The sequence below is a fragment of the Artemia sp. Qi Xiang Cuo genome, chromosome 21 (genome assembly GCF_049724085.1).
Source record: "Artemia sp. Qi Xiang Cuo chromosome 21, ASM4972408v1, whole genome shotgun sequence".
NCBI lineage: Eukaryota > Metazoa > Arthropoda > Branchiopoda > Anostraca > Artemiidae > Artemia > Artemia sp. Qi Xiang Cuo.
In genome coordinates this window covers 42,820,988-42,845,292 of record NC_142814.1, presented here as the reverse complement: position 1 = coordinate 42,845,292, position 24,305 = coordinate 42,820,988, and the positions used below count along the sequence as shown (strand labels likewise).

Genomic DNA, 24,305 nt, shown 5'->3' with positions numbered 1-24,305 from the left:
AGAAATCACATTCCTTAACCACAACCACCAAAACCAAAAAATTTTATGACAAGTACTCCAGGAGTATTTTTTCTCACGGGAGACAGTGGTGGTGTGTGATTGGGAAGGAATTTCCAACGTTCCTGGCCATATAAACTTTTATATAAGAAAGGGTAAAAGGTAGAGTCATGTTAAAAAAGAGGGGATCAGTAACCCTAGATTCAATACTCAAGTTTTCTCTCACTTATATTCCACACACAGTATATTCCATCTCTGGAATATACTGCTTTTCAAGCATCATTACTAAATTTTTCGGGCGGTCTTTAGGTTCAGCACACCGACAGTGATCTATGAGGGTTAGAAGTCTTTTGATCCCAATACACAACCTTCTATGACCGATTTCTTCCTTTATTTGATTGATGTCTTCTCTACTAAATATCTTGGATTCTTCAAGGACTTGGATGATTTCATCCACTTGTTCTAGATTTGGGACAGGCATAATAGAAGAAAATAACGGCAGCATTCCTAATTCCTTTAAAAGCACCCTTTCGGAGCTGGTCCAGATAACCAGCAATTTCCTTCCTCTCACAGGTTTTTTCTTCAGAAATACGTTTAATGTTTGAAGAACTTCGCTTGAAACTTGCGTAGGATTTATTGGACCAAGAGGATTATATCCAAGATGCTTTTCAAGACGATCCAAGATAATGAAAATATAATTGGACTCGTAGGCGTCACTGAAAAATTGACTGATTGAAATACATCTATTGGTCTCATTGAGCGCAACCAGTCTTTCTGAAGTAAAAACCCTCATAAATGGGAAATTTGATTCTTTCGCTGGAAATTCCAGGCAACGCTGGCCCATCTTTCTCTGGTTTACCTGGAAAAAGTAAATCAATACAATAAAACGTTATTTCAACTCCCCCGTAATGAAACATACTGTCAGGGGCAGGGTAGTGCGAGCCGTATTTGTCGAGGAATGACCTCGCGTCTTCCAAACTGGCTAGCTCTTTCAGCTCTTTTCGGACATTTTCTTTGAGTTTTCTGTTCTCTTTTGTAAGACTAAACTTGCCAACTGGTTGAAACTGATATTTGACTATGTGTTTTCTTTTATATTTTACGCTTTCTGTTGATGATAGATCATTTTTATTTTCTTGAGAATTTTTTTTTCCAGCAATTCCACAGCCTTCGATAATGATGCCAACATCAAAGCAGAATTTATTCTTCATTATTTTTGTAATTTTTTCTTCAAATTACTGGGCATTTTTTACTTCTTGCGACATGACGAATGGTGCGAAATGTCTTGGGCTCAGTTCGATATCTGCATAAAATTCAAACAACGGATTAGTGCAATGCACAAATTTTTATATTTTATTTCTCCTTCTTTATATTCCTTTAGGTGGAGCCCGCAGAAGTCCTCCGGAAATGGCCTTTATGACTTCATATTTCACCTTTTTCTGGAGTTTGTTGGAATTTGGACAAAAAAGAACGGTTCCCATACCCCCCCACTCCCTACACCTTTTCCCGACCCTGTGGACCCCCTGGAAAAAATATTTCTTCAGATTATTTATTCTTCTTGTTCTGCATTATCGTCAGTTATAACTTCCTTTTTATATTTTATTACACGATTAACGTTTTTGTCTCCATAGTTAAAGTTATAATTTGAGTTGCCAAAAGAAAACCAAGTACTAAATTTTAAACAAGCATTCTATGTTTTTGGTTTCTCTTTTTTAGGGCGGCGTTTAGGCAACGCTGGCTCATCTTTTTCTGGTTTACCTGGAAAAAGTCAATGAATACCATAAAACGTTATTTCAACTCCCCCATAATGAAACATACTGTCAGGGGCAGGATAGTGCGAGCCGTATTTCTCGAGGAATGACCTCGCGTCTTCCAAACTGGCTAGCTCTTTCAACTCTTTTCGGACATTTTCTTTGAGTTTTGTGTTCTCTTTTGGAAGACTAAACTTGCCAACTGGTTGAAACTGATATTCGACTATGTGTTTTCTTTTATACTTTACGCTTTCAGATGATGATAGGTCATTTTTATTTTCTTGAGAATTTTTTTGCAGCAATTCCACAACCTTCGATATTGATAACAACATCAAAGCTGAATTTATTCTTCATTGTTTTTGTTATTTTTTCTTCAAATTATTGGGCATTTTTTACTTCTTGTGACATGACGAAGGATGCGAAATGAATTGGGCTGAGTTCGATATCTGCATAAAATTCGAACAACGGATTAGTGCAATGCACAAATTTTTCTATTTTATTTCTCCTTCTTTATATTCCTTTAGGTGGAGCCCGCAGAAGTCCTCCGGACATGGCCTTTCTGTCTTCATATTTCACCTTTTTCTGGAGTTTGCTGGAATTTGGACAAAAAAGAACGGTTCCCATATCCCCGCTGCTCCCTACACCTTTTCCCGACCCTGTGGACCCCCCTGGAAAAAATATTTCTTCTGATGACTTTTTCGTCTTCTTCTTGTTCTGCATTATCGTCAGTTATAACTTCCTTTTTATATTTTAATACTCGATTAACGTATTTGTCTCCATAGTTAAAGTTATAATTGGAGTTGCCAAAAGAAAACCAATTACTAAATTTTAAACAAGCATTATCTGTTTTTTGTTTCCCTTTTTTAGGGCGGCGTTTAGGCAACGCTGGCTCATCTTTTTCTGGTTTACCTGGAACTTGACTTATGTCCGGACGTCCTCAAGGGTCGCGATGGGGCCATCTCCTTCACACGTTCCTGGATCAGTTTCCTGTACAAAGTCCTGTTATCAGCTTGTCTCAGAAGGCATAAGAGGTCATCTCCTAAGCTTTCACGCCATCTCTTCCTAGGTCTTCCAGGTGGGCGGCTACTGTGGACCCTTGCTTCGAAGGCAATTTTTGGCAGGCGCGAGTATTCGCTGTATTTGGTCCTTTCGCTGTATTTGGCCCAGCCACCTAAGTTGCTGCAGGTGCACTTTTTGGAGAATAGTAGTTTCCCGCTTCAGCTGCTTCCGAAGATCTTCGTTCGACTCTGTCTTGGTATGGGATTCCGGCAATGCGTCGGAGGCATTTTGTCTCGAAAGCCGAAATTCTGCGTTCATCTTCGACCTTCCGTGTCCACGTTTCACAGGCGTACATGGCAACAGGTATGATTAGAGAGTCTAAAAGTCGAAGTTTAGTTGCATAGATAGGTGTTTATTTTTAAAGGGGGGGAATAGCCTCTTTAAGCTTGCACTTCCTAGGGCAAGTCTTCGTTTTATGTCGTTGGAGCAGTTGTTGTCAGATGATATTAAGCTCCATAGGTACACGAACTTGGTTACCGATTCAACTTCTTCGCCACTTACTACGACATGGACAGTGGGTGGGTTTGGGTCTTTTGTGGTGCGCATCGCTTTGGTCTTTTTTGGGTTTATGAACATACCAAAGCTATTTGTGGCTGTTTCAAGTTCGGAGGCTTGGGCTTGTAGACTGGACACAGTTTCTGCTAGCTTGTCGAGGTTGTTAGCATAAGCTAGGGTACCGATGTTTGTACCGTTAACGGTCACTCCTATTTTTTTCTCAAGCATGGACAGTATGGCATGTAAGAATAGCTTGAAAATTTTGCGGTGAAAGTATGCAACCTTGCCTTTCTGCCTTTCTTCCTTGCCTTTCGTCTCTTTCTATGTTTGAACATTGAGTTCGTAACAAAGAGATCATTATCCCTGCAGAACTCAATTAGGCGTTTACCCAGTGCGTTTCGCCTCCCAAGACTGAATTTTCCTAAGACATCACTGTCAAACTGTGTGGCTTCTCCGGTGACGGCATTGAAGTCACCCATTACTACGAGGAGATCTGTCTTTGGGACTTAATCAGTTAGAGACTGAAGTTGTTAATCGAAGGTGTCAACTTCTTCATCAGGTCTTGAGGAGTCGGGGGCGTACACTTGGATGGCGGTGATTTTTTGTACTTTCGCTCGCAGCCGAATCATCATAAGGCGCTCTGAGACTAACTATGTCGCTATGAGGGCGCGCGTCACTTTGCGTATTAGGAGAAAGCCGACACCATATTGGTGTTTGCCGACAGGTGTACCAAAATATTAAAGTATGATTTTACCACTTCGTTGTTCTCCCAAACCAGACAAGTGAGTTTCTGAGAGGCCAATAACGTCCCATCTGCACCTCTTGAGCTCTTTGACAATTAGCTCTAGTTTCCCAGGCTATGCCAAAGTTCGCACATTCAAAGTCCCCAGGTAGAACGGGGCTTTCTGTGTCACAACAGGGGTTTCTCCTGGTAGAGTGCTATCATCCTCAATGGGAATCTTCATCATCTGCCGAGTTCATATATCTTCGTCTTTTAAAATTAATTACTTGTACTTGTGTTTACTCTGGGATTTACTATGGGATTTCCAGCCGAATGAGCCCCTCCGAAGTTCATACGACCACCCCTTATATATGAAATGCCCTTGGGAAAAAATGATACTTTAAAATTTTATGGCTGTGAAGGTCCGAAGCAAACTTGGCCTTTTTTGCCGATTGGATTTGTACGGCCACCGCCGTACCAGCAAAGGGGAATAGAATGGTATTGTGACATATTCGGCGGTAAAGTAAACACATTCGGCGGTAAAGTAAATAATCTGTTGATTTATACCGGCGGTTTTGATGAATAATTTAACAAATTTAATTAAATTTAGTATATTTAAACAAACAGTAAATTGTCAACTTCTCGATTAATTTGGCAGCTAAAAGAAAGACAAATATCACGCGATGTGCCTTTTAACTTACCTCCCCAATATAGTAATCATTACCTTCACAAATTCCATTTTGTACACAGAAAGAGCCTTTAAGTGTCACCTTGTTCCTTATTTTTTGCATTTAGAATTAAAACTAAAGCATACCATCCAATTCAAGAGTCAATGCTAGTTTTAAATCTAGCAGTCATCTATTGCCCTTGCATAGATTCATTATTATCTTTTCCGTTATAACAATTTATAAATCTTATAATTCCGCCATTTTCAAAGTTGTAAGTAGGTTTTCCCGCGCAAATGAGTTAATCTACAAGCTTCTTTCAAACGACGAAATTGAATTAAAAAAAAAGTTGAAAACAGTGAAAAATAAATAATTTTTAAAACGTTGGCTATGAAAAAACAATATATCAAATTGAGATTTTAAATTTTGATGGTATATTTTTACCATAGTTCTATTAGATAAGAAACGCGGAACAAGATGTTAATTTGAGGGTCTTGTGAAGGTCATATGTGGTATCGAATGATTAGCTATAAGAATGCATATATAAATTTTCACAGGGAAGGACTATCTCCTGCATCGTTGACACTTCCAATTGTTCTATTTGTAAGTTACCCCATTTCTATCAAAATATGGAAATGTAACAGAAGCTTGACGTGTTATAAAGTATTAGGAGGAGATTCACATTATATTATATAGATCGTATTGAATCCAAAAGTAATAATATATTTGCATCTGCGTCGTTGGACAAAGTATCAAAATTTGGAAACTGGGGTCATCTACTTCAAACATCACATTTAAATGTCATGTAGATGGCTATAACAACTGTGGCGAGAAACCCTATTTGATCTGTGGTGATGGTGATTACGCGATTTATATTTGGAACTACAAAAGTCGATGTTAAGTCCAAAGTTTACAAAGAATATAACACTTGTCACTTTCTATTACGAAAAACAGAGAAAACAATTTTTCTACCCATCCAAAAAAAATTATTTACTTTTTATTCAATAAAAGATTTTATTAAATAAATTTTTATGGGTTTCAGGCCAATTATAGAAAATACCATAAATTTGTTTTCAAAATAACATTTTACTATTATGTCTAATCGAGATAGCAGCAACTAATTCTGAATAATTTACGAACGGCAATTTTTTTAATTAGCCATTTTTTCTTAAAACGCTTTTTTTTGGTTACCACGAGCCGTGGTGGTTCCTCTATGAGGTTTTAGCTACCGCTCCAACAATGATTGTTGTCATCGTACTCTTCATATTTAAAAAAGATAATTTAAAAAGCGAAATATGTATTGCATCTCTTATTACTCGGGTGGATATTCTGGCGGAAAATTGTTCATCAGACGTTTTATTTCTCAGTGCGTGATGTATGTCTCTGGAAACAAACGATTTGAGCAGATTAGACAGCACAGGTTTCGTATTTTTGACGTAACACCTTTAATTAGATGTTTTTGTTGGTGTTGGTTAATGGGGATAAATGTATTTATCCCCATTTGAAAGTTTATTTGTACAAGTTTCGTAAAACAAGAATGTTCCCTCTTCCCACGAGTATTATGACACATCCTTAGGTATGCCCCTTAGTTTTTTTCTCTTTTCGATTTGGTTTCCCGTTTTTGGTGCTTGCATATGTGGAAATGGTTTTACGTCACCATAATCTATTTGTGTATACCTGGGTTTAGAAGCAAATCCAGGATTTTTGTTCGGGAGGGGGGTACTCATTTTTTTATTTAGGGGGGGTGATTACATAAAATACCTCAAAAAACGCATACAAAATTTCTTTATGTCCATTTTTGTTATGTTTTTACGAGTCAAAAAAACATTTCGGGGGGGGGGTTCAAACCAGGTAACAGTCTTGCCTGGGTCTCACATTTATACCTGGGTCTGAGTCTGAATAATACCTGGCTCTGAAATTTATTGAAGGTATGTACCAGCCAGTAGGAGGAACTTTAGTTTAGCATGAACCAAACATTGTTTTAATTGGTCAAATGCAGTTCTATATACCAATGTAAAGTGCATGCACTAGAAAATTAAAACATGCATCTTCAATTGAAAAGAGTATCGCCATCTATTCTAATTGCCCTAAAATAGCTATTGTCAGTGAACCTTCTACCAGCCCCACAAAAAACTAAACAGCTCAGGGTTTCAGTAAGGACCATGAACAAAACAGTATCTGTTTTGTTAAGGGTGCTGGTAAAAAGGTAGCATTATGATAAAACAGTTATAATGGGTTAAGGGAAGAGGTGATCATACTCATATTTAGGATAAACCCAGCTTACTATTTGACTCAAATGCATCCAAATGACTCATCTTAATTATTAAGGATTATCATAGAAATATTAAACTTTAAATTGCGACGAAGACCACACTTCCTGTCAATAATAAACAACAACAGCACGAAGAACAACAGGTAGATTGTTTTGCAAGACAATAAACATGCTCATATCATTGACAAACAATTATTCTTGGAATCTTTTAGAATTGAAAATCTTAATTTTTTTCCATCTCATCGAATCGCCTTGTTCCAACTTACTTTTTATCAGTCCTGGTTGAACTTCACTTAAGTAAAGATGCTAAGCCTGCTTTGAAATTTTTTTTATTGTTTTATTGGTTGCATTTTTTTGACCGCTATCATCACTGTAGCTTCTAATATTCGAATCTTGTGTTGTCAGACTTATCTTCCTATTCTTCCAAACTTTTTTTAACTGTGAAAAAACACCTTGAGCTTTGGCTACTCTACTTTTAACATCTTTACTGCTCCCACCGTCTTTACTAATAATACTACCAAGGCAAGTGAAGCTGCCCACCTGATCAATCTTTTCATTACCCAACGTCCCCTTTTCATATTCACTTATTCCTAGCCTTAGTGACTTAGTGTTCTTAACAGTAATTTTCAAACCCATTCTTGCACCCTGAACTCTCAAAACCTCAAAAAGTTCATTCATTTTCTCACACTTTCATCTAGGATGCTTAAATCATCAGCATAATCTAATGAACACCAAAGTGTTCAGAAAAAATCGCTGAACATCATATCCAAAATCCGCTAAAAATTTGCCCGCCGAGAAAACTTTATGGGGCTGCTTAAAGAGGGTGGAAGGGGGCAAAAAAACAGGTTTTTCCATTTTTGACATTTAGGAAGCTTTTTTTACACTAAAATATTCAGAAAAAATTGCTGAACAACATATCCAAAATCTGCTAAAATTGCCCGTCGGAAAAATCTTATACGGCAGCTTAAAGGGGGTAGAAGGGACAATAAAATCGTTTTTTTCTTTGACAATTTTTTGACAATCTTTTTTGAAACACAGAAAAATCTCGAACGGCAATTTAAAGGAACAGAGAAGTACCGCACTCTTTGTTGCTTTGCTAATCGTTGGAAACCAAGTGATCTGATGAGAATCGACCGTGTGAAGACCAGACTGCAGAAAAAGGGAAACTATAGGCATAGACGCATAGAAACTTGAAAAGTAATTCCAGTTATTAACTCCTTATTAAAAAAAATTTACAATAACTCGAACACTGTCAACGAGTTAATAAATTCTCGACATCGTTTTTCTATCCAGTGTTTGCCTCTTGACAAGATGTTCCCTCTTCTTGGTGGCGTTTCTCCTGATTTCCTTGTTTCTTCTTCGCCTGTTGTTTCTCCTGATTTCCTTATTTCTTCTTCGCCTGTTGATTTTTTGTATCGAACTCCTAATTTTTTCTTCTCAATAGACACGTTTTGACCCCCGGTTTGAATAAATAGTATTTGTTTCCAGAAAAATCTCTTGTTTTTGACATTAAAAGTACCAGGTCCGCTGGGAAGACCAGCTACATGGACTGTTTTCAATGAAGTACAACCGGCTTCTTCGATAGCAACAGAACTGCCAGGCTTTTGATTTCGGTATAGCAATTCACTGTTCTTTCCTAAAAATAAAATTAAATGCACTTAGGCACCGTTTGAAATGAATGGGCACTTGAAAGACAATATACATTCAGAAAAAATTGTGCTATCCAAGATTCAAAACCAAGCTTACCTTGGTCACACTAGTGCCATAACTACTACTACTACTAACAACTCACCGCAGCACCAAACCGCCTGAGGCCAAAACAGCAACACACGATCCTCCTCCATTCCAGTCTATTCAAAGCCTCCCTTTTCACACCCGCCTACGAAGTTCCCGTATCTGCAAATCTTTCTTTATGACGTCCTCCCACGTACAGCCTATTGTTTGAAATACGGTCAGTCAGCCGGGTACCCAGAACAATCCTTAAGCAATTTCTCTGTAAAATATCTAGTAAATTTTCATCCGCTTTTCTGAGCGCCCATGCTTCAGAGCTATATTTTACCACTATTATCACTGTAGCTTCTAATATTCTAATCTTGGTTGTCAGACTTATCTTCCTATTCTTCCAAACTTTTTTTAACTGTGGAAAAACACCCTGATCCTTGGCTACTCTACTTTTAACATCTTCACTGCTCCCATCATCTTTACTGATAATACTATAATTAAATTAAATCAATCAAAACGCAATCATTCAATAGTCCAATCATTACGCACGCTGTTTTAAACATTTGTCAAAGCTTAGGTACAAATTAAAACATATACAAACTCAAAGAAACAGAAATTACATTCCTTAAACACAACCACCAAAACCAAAAAATTTTATGACAGTACTTCAGGAGTATTTTCGCTCACGGAAGACAGTGGTGGTATTTGATTGGGAAGGAATTTCCACCGTTCCTGGCCATATAAATTTTTATATGGCCATGTTAAAAAAGAGGGGATCAGTAACCCTAGATTCAATACTTAAGTTTTCTCTCACTTATATTCCACACACAGTATATTCCATCTCTGGAATATAATGCTTTTCAAGCATCATTACTAAATTTTTGGGGCGGTCTTTAGGCTCAGCATCTCGAAAGTGATCTATGAGGGTTAGAAGTCTTTTGATCCCAATACACAACCTTCTATGACCGATTTCTTCCTTTATTTGATTGATGTCTTCTCTACTAAATATCTTGGATTCTTCAAGGACTTGGATGATTTCATTCACTTCTTCTAGATTTGGGACAGACAGAATAGAAGAAAATAACGGCAGCATTCCTAATTCCTTTAAAAGCGCCCTTTCGGAGCTGATCCAGATAACCAGCAATTTCCTTCCTCTCACAGGTTGTTTCTTCAGAAATACGTTTAATGTTTGAAGAACTTCGCTTGAAACTTGCGTAGGATTTATTGGACCAAGAGGAACATATCCAAGAAGCTTTTCAAGACGATCCAAGATAATGCAAATATAATTGGAATCGTAGGCGTCACTGAAAAATTGACTGATTGAAATACATTTATTGGTCTCATTGAGCGCAACCAGTCTTTCTGAAGTAAAAACCCTCATAAATGGGAAATTCGATTCTTTCGCTGGAAATTCCAGGCAACGCTGGCCCATCTTTCTCCGGTTTACCTGGAAAAAGTAAATCAATACAATAAAACATTATTTCAACTCCCCCGTAATGAAACATACTGTCAGGGGCAGGGTAGTGCGAGCCGTATTTTTCGAGGAATGACCTCGCGTCTTCCAAACTGGCTAGCTCTTTCAGCTCTTTTCGGACATTTTCTTTGAGTTTTCTGTTCTCTTTTGTAAGACTTAATTTGCCAACTGGTTGAAACTGATATTTGACTATGTGTTTTCTTTTATATTTTACGCTTTCTGTTGATGATAGGTCATTTTTATTTTCTTGAGAAATTTTTTCAGCAATTCCACAGCCTTCGATATTGATGCCAACATCAAAGCAGAATTTATTCTTCATTGTTTTTGTAATTTTTTCTTCAAATTGCTGGGTATTTTTTACTTCTTGCGACATGACGAATGGTGCGAAATGTCTTGGGCTCAGTTCGATATCTGCATAAAATTCAAACAACGGATTAGTGCAATGCACAAATTTTTATATTTTATTTCTCCTTCTTTATATTCCTTTTGTTGGAGCCCGCAGAAGTCCTCCGGAAATGGCCTTTATGATTTCATATTTCACCTTTTTCTGGAGTTTGCTGGAATTTGGATATTCTTTATATTCCTTTAGGTAGAGCCCGCAGAAGTCCTCCGGACATGGCCTTTATGTCTTCATATTTCACCTTTTTCTGGAGTTTTGCCTTTATGTCTTCATATTTCACCTTTTTTCTGTAGTTTGTTGGAATTTGGACAAAATAGAACGGTTCCCATATCCCCTCCCACTCCCTACACCTTTTCCCGACCTGTGGACCCCCCTGGAAAAAACTTTCTTCTGATTACTTATTCTTCTTCTTCTTGTTCTGCATTATCGTCAGTTATAACTTCCTTTTTATATTTTATTACACGATTAACGTTTTTGTCTCCATAGTTAAAGTTATTATTTGAGTTGCCAAAAGAAAACCAAGTACTAAATTTTAAACAAGGATTCTCTGTTTTTGGTTTCTCTTTTTTAGGGCGGTGTTTAGGCAACGCTGGCTCATCTTTTTCTGGTTTACCTGGAAAAAGGTTAATGAATACCATAAAACGTTATTTCAACTCCCCCATAATGAAACATACTGTCAGGGGCAGGATAGTGCGAGCCGTATTTCTCGAGGAATGACTATATATATATATATATATATATATATATATATATATATATATATATATATATATATATATATATATATATATATATATATATATATATATATATATATATATATATATATATATATATATATATATATATATATATATATATATATATATATATATATATATATATATATATATATATATATATATATATATATATATATATATATATATATATATATATATATATATATATATATATATATATATATATATATATATATATATATATATATATATTTTTATATATATATATATATATATATATATATATATATATATATATATATATATATATATATATATATATATATATATATATATATATATATATATATATATATATATATACGCCTGATTATTACATTACCGCTATTTACCAAGCTGAGAAACCTTGATCATAATTAATGCGATAACGACTCGTACCTATTTTTTGCCGAATAAGTACTTTAGGTTGTCGAGTATTTTATAAATTTTGCTGCAAGTTTTGGTGGCTACTTCTGGTCATCTTTTCTTTTGATTAAATTCGGACTACTTTATTATTTTTTGAAAGAATATTATTTTTGTTGATACTTGAGTTAAAATTTGTTTTTTGAGTTTTACTGTGAGAAGCGGTTATTAATTATTTAGGTAATTAATACTGCGTTTTATATGTTTGGCTGTCGATCTAATAATAATAATAATAGTATATTTATAGAGTAGGGTTTTACTTTGACCTATCGTCTAAACAAGTATTCAAGATTTCCAATGCCGTAATAATAAAGATACTAAATATGTCTTATGATGAAGGTGAAAGATAAAAGGTTAGGATATTCTGGAATTCAGTGTTTGATTATGTTGTTGGCATGCAGTTTTTGAATTTGGATAAGATATCCCATAAAGCTAATTTCAGAAAAGGTAAGATCGACACTGAAGGAACCTTCAGTATTTGATACCCCGAAATACAAAAAAAATCGAACTCTTTAAAGCTTGAAACACGGAATGCTTCCTTAGATCCGAATTTGAATACTCGATTGAGATCAAAAGTATGTTCTGAATTATTGTGATTTGGGGTTGTGCATTGGCACATAATTGAACACAGCACACGGAAGTATCCTCATGCACTAAATACAATTATATGCCAAGTGATCCCTAATGATCCTCATGCTTATCTACTCCGGGGGCTACCCGGGACAGGCAAAGCTAGGACAGCTGTCAACTACACTTTCTCTTCTATGGCTGAATTTATAATATATTATTTCGTCCAAAATTCAGGAAATACTATATTCTGCTCAGCAGATATATAGGTCCTCTAGTTTAACGTCTTCGGGAACGGTGGTATTAGATTATAGCTATACCCTTGCCTACACAATTTACTATATTAAACTTGTAAAAAAAATATTTCTTTTTTTGCATTTAAAGGAGAAAAAGAATTTTTTACCTCGTTTTTGAGTTTAATTAATTGCCACGATTGATATTTTCTTAGTTTTGTGTATCGTCTGCTAATGGTTGCGTTTTGGGCGTTCCTTTTGGTGAAGAAACCTCTGAGGAGTCCTGGCCAGTTGTTTCATTTATTTGGACGTTGGGGTATTGGGTCCTCATAGTTATGTTATTGTCCGGTGGAGGGTTTTGTTGAATATACTCCATTTGGGGTTTTATATGATGACGCCGGGCTTGATTTGGGATTGCGAAATACAAGGGTGCTGATGGTCCTTCGTTGTAATTGTTAGCAAGAATATTTTCCTAATTGGGGTTGAGGGGTAGATCAACCTCAACTGTGAAATAGGTTTCCACCATTTTCACTAAGTTTGAACAGAATTATGTTTGTTTTTGTAATTCTGTTTTCATTTCGGTTTTGTTTTACTTCAGTTTTTTTTCTAAGCTCTCCTGTTGTAGTTTAATTATTTCTTTCTGTGCTTTTAAGTGGTCGTATTTATGCTGTAAGATTAGGAGCTTTACTCGTTCAGGTGCCAGTGCTTCTTGTACCGCTATTGTTGCAGACAGAACTGTACTGTTTCTATCATCTTGCACTTTTTTACCAATTTCTTGTATTTTATTATATAACGCTTGTATTTTTAGGAGCTGGTCAGGGTAATTATATCCCTTAACTAGCGTGGCGTCGCTTATTAATTCCATTTTATTCTGGATTTGGGCGGTCTGCTCCTTAACTTGCATAAACTCAGTCTCCATTAATTTATCCATTTGTTCAGTTACTAAGAACTCATTTATTTTTTTGTTGATTTTTTCTTTGGAAACCTTAACTTCACTAAGAGATTTGAGTATGGCTTCTATCATAGACTATAGACTCATTTATTAATAAACAACTATCGTAGCCGTGGCCGAAGCCCCGACTAAATGGCGCTGTTTAGTACATTGCATAAAACTGGTCACTGGCGGTTTAAATAACTGACAAAAAAAGGCACGAAAGAATTGCTGTGACGGGTTGTTCGACACTTTGACGGCACTAGTTGATTTTTATGGCGGGTGTTGGCGGTGATAGGTGCAGGTGGGGGAAGCAACGAACGGTGTTTCTGGGACGAAAGAAGGGACTGCCCAAAATTGCACATTAACTGCAAGCGCCTATCACGCAACGTTGGCAGTCGTAAGGTACTAAGGGCAGCCTCATAAGAGTTGTATTTCGGGCCTAGTATCACTTTCACTGCCCGTTTTTGAATGGCTTCCAGATCTTCACTTAGGTATTCAATATTATGAGCCTGAGGGCCCCACACAGGACACGCATATTCAAGGATTGGGCGCACATACGTGACGTAAACCGTCTTCAGCTGACTTTGTGAGAAACCCAGTCGGCGCAAGGTAATTAGCGACTGTAATGCGCAACTACCTTTTTTCACCAGACCGGCGAGGTGCGCGCTAAATGAACAGTCGTCACTGAAAGTAACCCCGAGAATCACTGAGGTTGAGGTAGTAGGGTACCAAGGAACCGGGCATGAGAGGTCACGCTTAAGCGGATTAAACCTCATGACTTTTGTTTTATTCATATTAAGCTGGAGGTCATTAATGCTACACGCCTCGAGAAAGGAGTTCCTGATCTCACTGCTGAACTGGGGATACACGTCTGACTTTTCAGCAAGATATTTCAGAAGTAGGGAGAGATCGTCCACGTATTTGAATCTGTCTTCAAACTCGAGGATAATGCAGTTAATTACCGCTAAAAACAAAAGAGCTGCCAGCTTAGTGCCTTGTGGTGCGCCACACGTTAGTTCAGCCCACTCAGAGTTTAAGTCACTAGGGAAGAGAGCATAGACACACTGACAGCGGTTACGCAGGAAGTCAACAACTAAGAGCAAAATATGCTTCCTAGCGCCCATCTTTTTGAGGTTATTTGCTGCTGTATAGTGGCGGATCAAGTCAAAAGCCTTACGATAATCGACTAAAAGCAGGTCAACGAGGCTACTGCCTTTGTCCAACCACTCGGTAATCAGGTGGTAGAGACGTACTAGATAATGCGTCGTACTACTCCCTTTCAAGCAGCCGTACTGAAACGGATCTAGGGCTGGCTGAACTTGGGCTAGGAGCTCTCTATAAATAAAAGATTCAGTCACTTTAGCCATATTAGGCGTAATAGAAATCGGACGAAGCTGATTGCAGGACTTCGGGTCTTTGACTTTAGGTAAGACGCGGACGTAGGCTTTTTCCAAGCACTCGGGAATTTGTGCTCCTTGAACGACTGATTGATCACTGATGAGAGTGGTTTTGCTAAAAACATAGAATATTCTCTTAAAAGTTTAACTGGCAATTCTCCTGGGTAAGAAGCACAGTTGCTTTTTAACTTTTGAAGTTCTTTATACACCGCGAACTCGGATACTTCAACGATTGTATCTTCAGAGACGTCAGCAATGAGGGCTTCGATTTCGGCTTCGGTGAAGGACGGGTGAGTAGTACAGATTGAAGTGAAAAAGGCGTTCACTTCGGCTGATTTTATCAGCGTTCTGTCGTCTTTCTGTATCTTAATTTCACTGGTGGTACGTTTACCGGTAAGACGCTTGACTTCAGAGTGCCACCTACGGGGCTCACCTTGAAGGAGAGGCGAGACTTTGTCATGAACGTACCTTTTCTGCGCTGCTCGTAACAGTTTAACAATGCGGTTACGAAGTTTGTTTGCTTGAACAATATCCCCACTGCGATGTAACTGGCAGCGAGTTACGATAAGCTTCTTTAGATCGGGTGTTACCCAAGGTTTGTCAGTATCACTAACAGTTATTTTTTTCTCAGGGAAATGTTCGTGATATTTACATGACAGCAAAGAGTTGAAAGTATCAACTTTCTGGTCGATATCTGTCATAGAGCAAATCTCATCAAAGTCAAACGTCCCAATCCACTGTCCAAAGGAACGAATTGCCTCTTTAGTCATAGGTCGAGTGGTAATTTTTACTTTACGTGGTGCTGGAAGGCCAACTTTGGCCTTCCAAAGAAGTGTGTTATGGTCAGAGTTATGCAACGGACCGAGAGAGAAGGGTACTTCGTAATAATCGGGACTGTTCGTGAAAATAAGATCTAATATACTACCACTGACGTGAGTAGGGATTGAGACAACTTGCTTGAGGTCAAGCATGCTGGAGACCCATGCCTTATTAGTCTGATTGAAATCACCAGCGATTACAAAAGCAGGCGCTGCGTGGTTGCGGCGTAGGTCATCAGTGCAGTTTTGGATATACTGGATCAGTTCTTTTCTATTCTTTGCACTTTCGGGGTAGTAAACTGCAGCTACAACCAAGCACGAATATCGCTTTGATAGGCGCTTTGGTTTGCATTCGACCCAAATTACTTCATGGCATGATTCACTGGGCTGACTTAGTAATTTACAAGGTAAGTCTTCCCGAAAGTACAGTCCGACCCCACCGCCTCGTCGGTTAATCCCTCGGTCGCGTCTCGTATTAAAAAAAACACTTGTACCCCTTGATATGCCCGGTTTCATCGTTAATATCCCAACATTCTGTGATAACAGCAATGGGGGAACTCGTCTGTTTGAGAACTACTTCAAGTTCGTCGGTTTTATTGTTTAGTGATCGGGCATTACATACTAGGATATTGGGAAGTCTGCACTTCGACAAGAAATACTCAGGTGTTAGGGGAGGTGGGGTACTTGACAGTGACGATACTGGGTCAGCGTACCACGGACGAAGCGAAGGAGGGATTTCACTAGGAGGGATGCAGTTAACTACTGTCAGAATACGTTCCCTTGCTGTACTGAGAGACCTCGCTCTGTTGTTAGAAACGAGAACAGGGATAGCACAATTTTTATTTCTTTGGCCTCCTCTTTTCCCTCTGTGGCTACGCTTGGATCGCTGTTGACTTGGATTGACATCTGGCGGCTTTCTCAACAGTCGAAAGAGCCTTAAGTTAATGAAAATAAATGGCGCCACTGTCAGACGAGATGAATTCAGTTCGTATAAATCAGCTTTTCCGTACTTTAATGCCATCGTTATTGCACTAATGGAAACTAAGACAGTCAAATTTTCGATTATTCATACCACCACAGCAGAAAAGAAACCATGAGAAAATTCACAAATAAAGCTATACTTGTACGACGCTCAGGCTGCTATTTGAGCGCTCTGGAACGCCATCTCCAATTAAACTCCAAATTACAAAATAGATGGCGCCACTGTCAGCGAGATGAATTCAGTTCGTATAAGTCAGCTTTTCAGTTCTTTAATGCCATCATTAGTGCACTAATGGAAACTAGGAAAGTCAAATTTTCGATTACTTACACCATCACAGAAGATAAACCACGAGAAAATTCACAAATCAAGCTATAATTGGACGACGCTCAGGCTGCTACTTGAGCGCTCTAAACGCCATCTCAAATCATCATATTCTCGATTTTTAGTCTTTCTGTTATCAATTGTGCCGAAGCGTCTAGGAGTTTCGATCGTATCTGCAATAGCTGGTCCATAGTTGTTTTGTCTGTAACGAGGTGGCATTAGATATTTTTTTGGAGGAGGGGTTTAACAATTCTTGTTTTACGTCTATCCTCAGGTTTTTCTATCAAGCCGGAATTCAGTTTATCTGGAAAAGTTAACTATTAATTTCCTTCGACCTTTTACGAGTAGTTTTCGTTGAAATGTCGTATCCATACACATTTGTTTTAAGGTTTTTTTGGCGTATTTTACCTACTCATATCGTCTTATCGTTATTTTTTTTTGGGTACTTGATCTCTAGACATATTTGCATTTATCTGGTTTTTTAATTACTCTGCCAGATTTTGTGGTAACTTCCTGTTCGCTTTCTGGTGTTTTATTCTTTTTTGACTTTCCCATAGAGATTAGGTCAAATTTCTTGTACTGTTTTAATTAGAAATTTTGACCTTTTAATTTAGCCTGTTTTACATTTGCGGTAGCCGAGGTTGGTTTTTCGTTTTTGTGCGTCTTGGGGTTCGTCTGGAGCTGATTCATCGTCTGATTCAGTAGAACTAGTTCCTGAAGATTCATCATTAGGGCTTTCCAGGGTGGTCCTTTGTGATTTTGGAGTATCACCTGCCCTTGCTTCATATATCTCGTCTCCTCTCGAGGTAGAGGGTTTATTTTCTATTTCCTTGCTCTGAAATCCTGTTTTGGGGGAGTTAAAACATTCTTGGGAACTCTGGGAGGAGTTGAATGATTGTGGAGAGTGTCTCCATTGTTTGAATGCCATATCCTCGGGGGGGGGTATGTTTTGTAGCAAGGTCTGTTGCCAGGAGGCTGATTCCTTGGGCTTGACTTTGAATACCGTTATGTTATGGTATTGTCCTAGATTTTCATCTTCAGGGTGTTCCTGGGTCCAAGGCAAGGTACTTTGCCTTGTTTTTATAGGGTAATTGATGATGTCCATGGTTTCTCTCAAATTTTTCTTTTTGCTCGTTTCCCTGGATGGAGTTTTCTTTATTTTTACACCCGGGGTTTCCATAGCTCTATTTAATTCGTCCTGTAACGATAGAGACCTCTCTATCGGGGTCGCTGGTGATACCATATCATCTGAAAATCTTTTGGGAGGACAAGGGGTTGAAATTCTATCGGGAAAAAATTGGGTTTTTGGGGACTGCGTATAGTCTAACTCTTCCGAGCTTTCTGATGCTGAACTTTTTGGACCTTTTGGGGTTCTTATTTCTACTGGTAAAGATTTTCTTTTTGGGATGACTCGATTTTTTATGGCTAGAAATTCTTCAAAGTATTGAGAATTATTATTTCATTCCATAATTCTGCTATTTTCTTTATTTCTGTTCGCCTATACTCCTACATTTTCCCTATTTTTGTTTTTATTAACTCGATCCATTTGCTTTTTGAGTTTCTCCTACAAGACGAGAAATGGGGTACAAAAGATTTTATTCTATTCACTGTTGCTTCCCCTTTCTCCACGCGTCGGAGAATAGGATCGGATGAATATACGAGTCTGTGGTTTGCTATATCTAATAACACTATTATATTTAAAAAAATTAGCACCGATTACAGCCTTATATGGGAAATTCTGGAATATTATGAAGTTGGTAGGAAAGATTATATTGCATTTTGTCACAGCCACGCATATGCAGCCTGTTTCTTCCAGTTTATGGCCTGTGACGCAAGATTAACTAGGAATATTAAAATTTTTCAGTTGCTTAATATATGCTGATAATCTTTTGAATACATTCGAGTTTATCGTTTTAACCGATGCAACGTAATCTATTAGCGCTTTGAAATTAATACTTGCAACACCAAATCATTTAATATAGGTAATATGTCATTATAATCACTTAAAGAAGGTACAACTACTGGAAGAGACTTATAAAAAATACTGTTCTCCAGGGTCCCGGTTAGTTTTCTTTGGGGCCTGATTCGTTTCCCTGTGCATTTATTTGATAGGTTGGTGTTTGACATTGGGGCTCGGTGGGAACTTCCCTAGTAAGTTGATTGACATTTGATTGTCTTGGTTGCCACGTATTATTACGTGGGTTGGAATTTCTTGTGCCTTCGGCTCGCGGCATTTGTTCATTTTGCATTGACGAAATATTTCTACCCGTCGGGAAAAAATATCTTCTGTCATCATTCGTATTCCTGCTAAATCTAGTGGGATACACTGTCCGTGAATTGAATTGGTGCGTGTTTTGTCGTGTGTTCGGATTGGGGAACCGATAATTATTTTTTCGGTTGGGGGAAAGGTTTGCGTATTCCAATCCTTATTGGTAGGGGCTGCAGAACAATGTGAGGCGCGAGGGATTACTTCTATAACTTCCTAACCCATTGGCATTTAAGTTTTTTCTCCCAAACAAACGGTTATTAAGACTGGGGGTTGCTGGTGTATAGTTTTTTCTAGTACGGCACTCCCTGGCAATATGTCCTTGTTTGTTACATGGATAGCATATAATTGGGGGGTTATTTATGTAGTTTGCCGTATTCATGGGTACTAAACGTACCATTCTTTGCCTGGTAGGGGTTGAGGATCTATTTTGGTTCAGCTTTGGTGAATTTTCTCTCGAAATAAATATGGGTGAAATTTCTCGTGATTGTCCCCGAGTTGATTCTCCTAAATCATTTATTCTTAACCTATTGTGATTTGCCACAATCATGTGAATTCATTATCTCTACTTCCTGAACTGCCAGTTCTGACGTTTGAATATTTTTTGATACTAACATTCGGTACAGTTTGGGGCTCAATCCTTGAAAGAAAGCATTTAGTACAATTTTACTATATAAGGGGCCAGATTCTCTCCCATATTTAGCCTCTTTGGATACCATTACTTTGTGTAGATATTCCCTAACATTTTGGGTTTTGTCGAAACATACAGTTCCCTGTTTTAATTTGTGTGTTGAACTGGTCTCAACAAATCTTTCTCAGAACCCCTGTAGCAATTTTTCTATGGATTTTATTGGAAGGTTGTTATCTTCCCCTATGGTGTTCTCTATTTGTTTTAAGAATGTTAATGCTTGCCCTTTAAGTCTCATTAACAACATGCCTACTAATGATTTATTGTCCGTTTTAGTTACTTCTACAAATTGGTTTAATTGGATACTAAATTCATCTACGTCTGAGTCTCCGTTATATAAGGGAAGGGATTTTGAAATTTCCACTGTTTTGGCAATAAGTTTTTGTTTTAGTAATTGTTCGTTTGGATCTAACGACATATTTGTTTGTTTTTTTTTCAAAAATAACTAAAATTCGGCGCTGGTTTTTTTTTATATAACTCTAATTTGACACTTCTAAATTTCTGTTATCTTGTGAGGGGATTTTATATATATATATATTTTTTTTATTTTTTTTCTTAGGGATTATATTTTTTTGTTACTATCATAGGGGGACTTAGGCCTAAAAAAATATTGCACTTTTTTCTATGCGTAGTATTTCTCAATAATCTTTTTTTTTAAGTGGAACATTTTGTCCTTGTGTTTTGCTCCTTTAAACAGCGCCGCGCCAATTCTAATGAGGGGGGGGGTGTTCAATTAATTCTTTATGGGGGGGGGGTTCAATTAATTCTTTAAGGGGGGGGGGTTCAATTAATTCTTTAGTTGGTGATGCGCGAGTATCATACCATAATTGAGGGGAAGCTTCATGTGATGGGGAATTAAATCAACGGTTCAAATGGGGAGCATATATTAATGGCCGTACTGGGTCGACATCAGATTGAAAAGATTCCGGTTCGTTAGGGAGCGATTGGAGCCACAAGGACTAACTGTCTTGAGAAATACTAACATAAAGAGACAAAATTAAGAAAGTAAAGTATTTATTTTTCTACTCACATTAGCGGTACAAAACTGTTTCAGGAATATCAATAATGTAGATACAACACATCGGTCATAGACACTAGGGCAAGGTTATTGACTGGGGCATATACAATGCAATAGATAGGTCACTTACATTAAAATTGTTTTCAAAAACTCACTGTAAACTCGTTCTAAAACTCTTTCTCGACTCCTCATAGACTGCTTCTAGACTCCTCATAGACTCGCGCAAAATTGCTAAGTTCTAACTATCTATCCTCTCCGATTTCGCTAGAGGTTACGTTCAGGCGTTGCTAAAAAGTATATTACATTGGCCCTATTGGTTCAGACAGTATGTCCTATATTACTATTGGACAGGGATACACCAATTGGCTACTTGAATTTTGGTACGCTTTATTACTTTAAGACTTCACTTTGGAATTGTTCTTAACAAAGCAAAGTTTTACATTGTAATTTTTTGCTAGCGACATGTCACTTAGTTTCCAGAAGACTTATAATTTATCTCTGTGAAACTTGTTAAAGGACAATACAATTAGTTGCATTGGAATACATAGTCCTAAACTTAGTTTTCAAAACAATGCAATTAGATTACAAGAAAATACTTTGTATCTCGAGTGACTATTTTTTTGTATGATAAATTCTACCATCTCTTGATAGTTAGGAAATTCAACTTCTTAAGATTTAGATTACATTGTTGGTCGCCTGTCATGTAACGTTTGGTCACACTGATATTTATTGCTTACTTTGGTGACACGAAGGCGGATTTATTTATTGCTATTACATTTTCTGTGGGAAAGATTTGAACAATGTATATTTGAATAAGATACATTTGTTTCGCTACTTTTTAAATTGAACGCTTGAGCTATACTCGATCTGTAGGTTACTTGAATTTTTAGGTTCATATTTTTGGTAATTTTATTTTACTTAAGTACTGTTAATTAGAAAATTTTGTGGTTTCGAATTTTGATCCCGTTACATTTCTCTTGATTTCCTTGTTTCTTCTTCGCCTGTTGTTTCTCCTGATTTCCTTATTTCTTCTTTGACTGTTGATTTTTGTATTTTTTGTATTGAATTCCTGATTTCTTCTTCTCAATAGACACGTTTTGAACCCCGGTTTGAATAAATAGTTTTTGTTTCCAGAAAAATCCCTTGTTTTGACATTCAAAGTACCAGGTACGCTGGGAGGACCAGCTACATGGACTGTTTTCAATGAAGTACAACCGCCTTCTTCAATAGCACCAGAACTGCCAGGCTTCTGATTTTGGTCTCGAAATTCAGTGTTATTTCCTAAAAATAAAATTAAATGCACTTGGGCACCATTTGAAATGAATGGGCACTTGAAAGACATTATACATTCAGAAAAAATTGTGCTATCCAAGATTCAAAACCAAGTTTACCTTGGTCAGACTTGTGCCATTACTACTACTACAACTAACAACTCACCGCAGCACCAAACCACCTGAGGCCAACACAGCTACACACGATCCTCCTCCATTCCAGTCTATTCAAAGCCTCCCATTTTTACACCCGCCTACGAAGTTCCCGTATCTGTAAATCTTTCTTTATGACGTCCTCCCACGTACAGCCTATTGTTTGAAATACGGTCAGTCAGCCGGATACCCAGAACAATCCTTAAGCAATTTCTCTGTAAAACATCTAGTAAATCTTCATCCGCTGTTTTGAGCGCCCATGCTTAAGAGCTATATTTGACCACCATCATCACTGTAGCTTCTAATATTCTAATCTTGGTTGTCAGACTTATCTTCCTATTCTTCCAAACTTTTTTTTAACTGTGAAAAAACACACTGAGCCTTGGCTACTCTTCTTTTAACATCTTCACTGCTCCCACCAGCTTTATTAATAATAATACCTAGGTAAGTGAAGCTGCCTACCTGATCAATCTTTTCATTACCCAATGTCTCCTTTTAATCTTCACTAATTCCTAGCCTTTGTGACTTAGTGTTCTTAACATTAATTTTCAAACCCATTCTAGGACCCTGAACTCTAAAAACCTCAAAAAGTTCATTCATTTCCTCACACTTTCATCTAGGATGCTTAAATCATCAGCATAATCTAATGAACACCAAAGTGTTCAGAAAAAATCGCTAAACAACATATCCAAAATCCGCTAAAATGGCCCGCCGAGAAAACCTTCTGGGGCTGCTTAAAGAAGGGGGAAAGGGAGCAAAAAATAGGTTTTTCCATTATTGACATTTAGGAAGCTTTTTTTACACTAAATATTCAGAAAAAATTCTGAAGAACATGGCCAAAATCTGCTAAAATTGCCCGTCGGAAAAATATTATACGGCAGCTTAAAGGGGGTAGACGGGGCAATAAAATCGTTTTTTTTCTTTGAAAATTTTTTGACAATCTTTTTTGAAACACAGGAAAATCTCGAACGGCAATTTAAACGAACAGAGAAGTACCCCACTCTTTGTTGCTTTGCCAATCGTTGGAAACCAAGTTATCTGATAATAATCAACAGTGTGAAGACCAGACTGCAGAAAAAGGGAAACTATAGGCATAGACACAGAAACTTAACAATAATTCCTGTTATCAACTTCTTATTAAAAAAATTTACAAAAGCTCGAACGCTGTCAACGCGTTAAAAAATTCTCGACATCTTTTTCCAATTCTGTGTAAGCCTCTTGACAATATCCCTCTTCTTGGTGTTCCCTCTTCTGACTTTTTCTCTTCGCCTGTTGAGTATTTTTTGTAGCGAATGCCCGTTTTCTTCTTCTCAGTCGACAAGTTTTCACCTCCGGTTTGAATAAAAATTTTGGTTTCCAGAACACTCCCTGGTTTGTCAGATTCAAACAACCAGGTCCGAAGGGAGGACCTGCTACATGCTTGTGATCATTCAATTCACTGTTCTTTCCTAAAAATAAATTGAAATGCACTTGGGCACCATTTGAAATGAATGGGCACTTGAAAGACAATATACATTCAGAAAAAATTGTGCTATTCAAGATTCAAAACCAAGTTTACCTTGGTGAGACTAGTGCCATAACTACTACTACTACTAACAACTCACCGCAGCACCAAACGGCCTAAGGCTAACACAGCTACGCACGATCCTCCTCCGTTCCAGTCTATTCAAAGCCTCCCTCTTTACACCTATTGGGATGTAAGTACGGGTGTTGCCACTCATTGATGCAAAAATGGCGCAAAAAGGTTGCTATGCCACTTACTCGAAGGGGAGAACCCCTTGTCGGCCCAAATGTTAGTGGGATTCCCGTTCTTACCCCAACAAGCCCGTAAATATCGGGTGTGCTACTACCCTATTTACAGTATACCCTGTCCCAGGGTATGATAACGCGATTGAGTGG

At 37.6% G+C, this 24,305-nt stretch overlaps 2 protein-coding genes across 2 annotated transcripts; both read right to left on the bottom strand.

Annotated features, from left to right (window-relative positions):
- Positions 1-223: 223 nt before the first annotated feature.
- LOC148939585 (vesicle-fusing ATPase 2-like) lies at positions 224-841 on the bottom strand. Its single transcript, XM_089106917.1, has one exon. The coding sequence runs from the start codon at positions 839-841 to the stop codon at positions 224-226; it is 618 nt and encodes a 205-aa protein (XP_088963043.1).
- A 2,281-nt stretch (positions 842-3,122) lies between these two features.
- Positions 3,123-3,527, bottom strand: LOC148939584 (uncharacterized). The gene has a single exon (XM_089106916.1). It carries the CDS (start codon positions 3,525-3,527, stop codon positions 3,123-3,125), a length of 405 nt encoding a protein of 134 aa, XP_088963042.1.
- Positions 3,528-24,305: the final 20,778 nt, after the last annotated feature.